Source organism: Vipera ursinii (genome assembly GCF_947247035.1).
Source record: "Vipera ursinii genome assembly, chromosome: 1".
In the NCBI taxonomy this organism is placed as follows: Eukaryota; Metazoa; Chordata; class Lepidosauria; order Squamata; family Viperidae; genus Vipera; species Vipera ursinii.
This window is the reverse complement of record NC_139512.1, coordinates 336,329,226-336,335,316: the sequence shown is the minus strand read 5'-3', so window position 1 is coordinate 336,335,316 and position 6,091 is coordinate 336,329,226. Positions and strand designations below refer to the sequence as shown.

The 6,091-nt window shown below is 41.2% G+C and overlaps 1 protein-coding gene across 1 annotated transcript in view; it reads right to left on the bottom strand.

The window, feature by feature from the left end:
- Window positions 1-872: 872 nt before the first annotated feature.
- The window catches only part of PITPNM3 (PITPNM family member 3), a gene marked incomplete at its 5' end in the record, with an annotated part of 86,119 nt that continues 80,900 nt past the window's right edge, over window positions 873-6,091 (bottom strand). Inside the window, 3 exons of the mRNA XM_083350228.1 lie at window positions 873-1,400; window positions 2,669-2,797; window positions 3,087-3,270. Of these exons, the coding sequence (XP_083206354.1) occupies window positions 1,092-1,400; window positions 2,669-2,797; window positions 3,087-3,270 (622 nt within the window). The 3' untranslated portion in view covers window positions 873-1,091. The remainder of the gene's footprint in view (window positions 1,401-2,668; window positions 2,798-3,086; window positions 3,271-6,091) is intronic.

Genomic DNA, 6,091 nt, shown 5'->3' with positions numbered 1-6,091 from the left:
AATCACTTCACTGCTCTATTAACTCGTTTTACATCTAAATCGACTAGCAGCAGCTCTAAAGGATTTACCAGGAGATGTTACTAGCTGGAGATGTCAGGTTTTGACATGGGACCCCTCCATATGGAAAACTGATGCCTTCTCAACATTTGAGATAAATATTTTATTCAGAAATGGCAACAGACAGATCTCCTAAAGCACTGGAAATATGGACACAGTCAAATATGTCTCCTGAAGCTCAATAGTGCGTTCAACACATAGGATAGGACACTGTGAGCAGCAAGAGTGAAGACTGCTTCAGTTATGATGGGTTATGGTGGTGGTGGCAGAAGGATCTCTTTAGTTTCTTTAGAACTTAAGGATTTCTGCAAAAAGAGCAAAAAATGCTATTGTGTGGCCAACAGAATATAGGTGTCACATCTAAAAAATAGTAATCGTACGTTGAATCCAGGGTTCAACTTTTTCACCACTGGTTTCCACATTCATGTGTTGCCTCTACAGATGTCTCTATTAAATACGTAAAATTGAGACCTACTCTGGTGATGAGCCAGGGACAAGAGTTGTCTGGATGAAAAGATATTGGGCTTAAGGCACCCAAGAAATCCCCCAGTTCACAGCTATGGGCGCCCCCCCCCCTTTGTTTCTTATTTTCCTCAAGAACTGCAGATGTTGCTGCTGCCTCATCAGAAGGCTGCCTTTTCGAGAAAGAGATGTGGTTGTCAGTGAGGCCCTTTCTCACTGAGATAAGCTGGAGCTTCCCCACTCCGCTTTATTGCACATTTTTGTTACAAAGTAAACATTAAGACACAAGCTCATTTGCCTGTCCAGCATCAACCCCCCACCCCCACCCCACCCCCGCAAGAGATTACGGTTGGGGCAAATCATTCTCTCTACTTTCAATGTTTCATGAGTGGATACAAACAAGAGGAACAAACAGAAAGTTCCCCTGGGGAGACAGAAGCTGCCAGAGCTTTGTGAATTCCAATCCTCTCCATCACTTTGAACCATGAAGCTGCCAAGTGCAACTCAAAGAGCAAATGCCTACAAGCTCTTTGCAGGATGCCAGAGGCCTGGTGGTACAATCCCAGCTCTTGTTATGGGACAGACTCAAACTTATGAACCCCCCCTCTCATCCACACTATGGAGGGCAGATGCCGGTCGTGGTCTTTATCTGACTCAGGCTGGCTTTGGGCACGCTCTGGCTTGGGGGTCAAGGATGGTGGGTCAGGCTGCTGGACAGACATAGTTCTCCGGAGGTGATTCCTCTTGCGCAGGAAATCAGGTTGTGAATGAAGACCAAAGCTGCCTTTCCTTAGGATCATACGGGAGTTGTTCTTCTTAGGCCGGGAAGGGAGGCTGAACTCCAGGGAAGCCAAGTGGGCTGCATAACCTTCGCTGATAAACTGGAGAGAAGGAGAACAAACATGAGAATGTTTAGCATCATCTGTGGCATGAAGGAAGGGAGTAATGTAATGCAGAAGCTTTGCTGCTCTTCTCCCCAAACACCACCCAAGCAGACTAAAAGCCAATCAAGGACAAGTGAATCAAGAATAGACCAATGAACTGGCTCTTTCCTTGGAGCCACCTGTAAGGATTAAGACACAATTTGTGCCAAGTAACTGGCCAAGGAAGTGGATTCTCCAGTGGAAGGTAATGTCTGTCTACATTTGTAGTAAGAAATGTACAGAATGCAGGGATGTACAGAATGGGTGGGTAGGCAAGAAAGATTAAGCTAGTTCTGGATTAGCTAGGGGGAAAATAGGGAAACCCGATAGACTACTTGATTCTGTGTATATACTGAAAATGCTTAACTATTAGGTAAAGGTAAAGGTTCCCCCACACATGCGTGCTAGTCGTTTCCGAACAGCCAGCGCTTGTCCGAGGACGTCTCCGTGGTCATGTGGCCGGCATGACTGGACGCCAAAGGCGCACGGAACGCTGTTACCTTCCCACCGTAGTGGTCCCTATTTTTCTACTTGCATTTTTACGTGCTTTCGAACTGCTAGGTTGGCAGAAGCTGGGACGAGTAACAGGCGCTCATTCTGTTATGTTGTTAAATAGGTTAAACAGTGCACTCAATTAGAAAGCAGTTTCAAATTTATAGATAATGTCTTGGAAAACTAATGAGTAACTATTAGTAGGCATAACCAAAGTCATATTTAGAGTGCGCAACAGAATAAGTTAGAAGCCATTGGGAAGCAGATAGGCTAATCTTCCTTTTCTGTTCAACAGTGAAACTTTCTACTTATGAAGCTTTGGAATTCTTTGGAGGTTTTTAAGAAACACCCATCTTTCAAGAATGGTTTCATAGTTTCCTTGTATGCTACAGAGGGTAGGAGTAAATCAGTGTTTCTCAACCTCAGCAATTTAAAAATGTATGGACTTTAACTTGCAGAATTTTCCAACCGGTCTGGAGAAACACTGGATGAGATGATCCATGTGATTCCTTCCAGTTCCACAATTCTATGATTCTAAGACATAAATAAGGACAGTTCGCATATCTTTTAGTATGTTTCTGTATGAAGCATACAGGCACATAAGACTAAGTGCTCTGGTTTACTGTTGCTGCTGCAGAAGACAAATTTCATCTCACAAGGGTTAATTGTACAATGCCTCCAGGACTCTCCTTGTTTTTCAGGGCCCTTAAAACTTCCAGAAAAAGAAAAATCACCTGGCACAGTGTCTGATATTTCTTTGTTGGTCGTCCAACAATGTAAATCTGAGAGGGCGAAAGACCCAGGACATTGTACACAGAAATGTCCTTCATGGAGCCATATGCAGCACAAATTTTGATGTGGCACTGGAGGAAGGAAAAAATGTCAAAGGTTAGCCATGGAAATATGATACCAGCCATAGCCTATCACTCCCATTTTTAATGCCCCAATTTACCCATGTGATCACTCTTTATCACTAGCAATCATGAATTTGAACTATGAACTTAGAGATTATTGGAGTCTTAGCTCACATGTTATGGCTGTCTCTGGCCATGAATCTGATCCAACTAATTATGGTCTAATTAACAAACTTCAAAACTTCCTCATTCAATGCTCCTGAAAGGTCAAGGAAGCAGGCTATCAGCTAACTATTACCTCTTGCACAAGATTCCGGAGGAAAATGGTTTTCTGTCTTAAAGGATCATGAACAAGTCCATCAGAGAAGAAAATCATTCCTTGAGGGAAATTGTGCTGAGACAGCCAGGAGACAACACGTTGCTTCTGCATGTCAGGACGTCCTGTAATATATATGATCAGGTAGCCAAGATCTTGCCAATGCCTGTGTTAGAGAGAAGAGAAAAGCAGCTGCGATCATTAAACAGTTTCTGACTATTCTGTCTGATAGAATCCGAGGGGAGGGTGAGGATGGGACAACACCATACAGAAATTAACTATAGAGGCGTCAATAGAGATTCTCAGTCATCCAGGTCATAGTTGTCCCACAGGTACTTTTTCAAAAGGCAGCTGGACTTTCTTTGATTTTCCTTGAAGACGTTTCGCTTCTGAAGAAGCTTCTTGGATGAGAAGTGAAATGTCTTCAAGGAAAAACAAAGCAAGTCCAGATGCCTTTTGAAAAAGCACTTTGGGTAACTATAGAGGAAAAAACAAGAAGGTTAGGAAGGGATGGAATTGCACATGATGGCTGTGAAAGTGAAGTTGTAAGGAGTTGAGGTCCCGTGGTTATTAGCATGCCATAACAGTCAGAGATAGGGGAATAAAATTATTTAGCTTGTAATTGAATGCAAATGTATAGCATTTTAAAAATAATTCTGAAACACTTAATAAAACAAACATGAATTATACTTAAAAATTTGCATCTATGCATATTATTTAATATAGTCCTCTTAATAATTAGTTCTCTCTTTTACCCCTATGTAATCAATTATTTTCAATTTCAATTTTAAAATTTAATGTTATCTTAATTTTGTGGGCTTGTATTAATTTAATTTAATTTTATTCTCTCTTTTTGTATTGTTTTTAACTTGCCCTGTGAACCGCCCTGAGTCCTTTGGGAATAGGGCGGTATATAAATTCAATAAATAAATAAATAAATAAATAATAAATTTCGACTTTCTCTCGCATCCAGTGTTTCTCAATCTTGGGTAACTTTTAGAGTATATGGACTTCAACTCCCAGAATTCCCCAGCCACTGCTCTAATCTTTTTCCTTCTTAAGTAAAAGTTTATAAATTATGCACATTAATGAAAAAGTTAAGAAAGCATATTAAAAATGATTTGCAAAAGCTGCAGACAGTGATCCAAAATACAGAGAAAAAAAAAGCAAAGAAGCTTCCCCCTCTGTCCCCCCCTATACTGCATCAACTTGGTCTGAGTTCTCCTCCCTTCTCCCACAGTTCTACTATAGAAACTTCAGAGAGACTTTTAAATTAGGGTTTTTTTTACAAATACATTGTTTTTCATTTGAGGCTATCTGGATGCTGTATTTTTAATAGAGAGTTAACTATGAGGGTGCCTTCTCTAGAGTTGAACTGGATCAACCTCAATTTGCAATATAAGAGGATGTAGATAGCATGCTTGCAACAATATTTTTTGTACCCTTGCACAACCTGACTTCCAACTTCTAACCCAGATGATATTAGTAATTACATGTTACTTAAAATGATGAGGAAAAGCCAGATGCCTCTATATTTTTAAAAAGATAGTTGCTAGATCATTTCTTAAGGAGCTTTCCCCTTAAGAAGATAGGCAATTAAAAGCTAGTATCTAATCTACCATGGTTGGTAAAGGGATTGAGAGACTGCTGGATTATTAATTGCAGCCAGTCATGGAGGAAGCATATTATTCTAATGACACTGCCAAAAAGTTTTCTGTTATGGCAATATAATAATGTGATAAATAAAATCCAATAAAATAATGACGCATTTCAAACTGGCTTCAGGGCAGGCTATAGATTGGCTGGCCTGATGGGTGTGGATTCTTTGTGCTCTCTATTTGACTATAGATACTATCAATTTTGACAGACTAGATCACTGAGATTTAAGAAATAGGAGCCACAGGTCAGCAAAGGCTCCACCTCTAGCTCGGACAGAGTTTGGGTGGTGCTGCCTGAACAGAGTTGCTCAGGGTTGTCTGTCTTTTAAGAGAGGGTCAGAGATTGCAAGCTGAGTCATGGGCAAGATCTTCCTTTTCTATATGCAGTGGGACATTGCATTCACTCCTAAAAGGGAAGCAGCTTCCAGCATGAGGCTATTCTCAGCATTCTGATGAAAGCACTGACCACCTATGAAAGCACTGCAGTTGTTAAAGCAAATGGGAGCTCTTGGGATTCTATTAGGTCTCCAATATCTACATGTACCTGCTAAGGGTTATTATACCAAAGATTTGGAGCTAAGTGACATTAGTATGCTGATGACACCCTACTTTTCTGTTACATCTTCAGGAAATGCCAATGTTTCTCTGCAGAGTTGCCCGCCTACAGCCAGTAATGGGCTGAATGAGAGGAAAAAAGGACTAAAACTGCATCTGGAGAAGATGAAAGTATTTATTGTAGGAGACCATAATTCCAGAGAGATGATAGTTCTGTCTGTTCTGAATGGGATTACATTCTCCCAGAAGGAGCAGGTAGGTAGGCAGTATGGAGCAGCTTCTGGCCAAATCTAATTTCTAGACTGAAGGGGGGGAAAAAACCCAGGACTGCTTTAAAATTTTGGTTGTGACCCCTTTCTGGAAGAGGATGACTTAAAAGTGTGGTGCACACACAATGGTAAAATTCAGGCCTGACCACATTAATGTGTTCTATGTGGCAAGAAAACCAAGATCATGGCATCCGGCCCTCTCAATTCCTGGCAAATAGATGGGGAAGAAATGGAGGTAATGACAGATTTTATTTTCCTGGGCTCCAAGATCACTGCAGATGGAGACTGTAGCCAAGGAATCAAAAGACGCTTGCTCCTGGGGAGGAAAGCCATGGCAAATCTAGACAGCACACTAAAAAGCAGAGACATCACCCTGTCAACAAAAGTGCGTATAGTCAAGGCTATGGTCTTCCCAGTTGCAATGTATGGCAGTGAAAGTTGGACCTTAAGAAAGGCTGAGCGCCAAAGAATTGAGGCCTTTGAACTATGGTGCTGGAGAAGACTC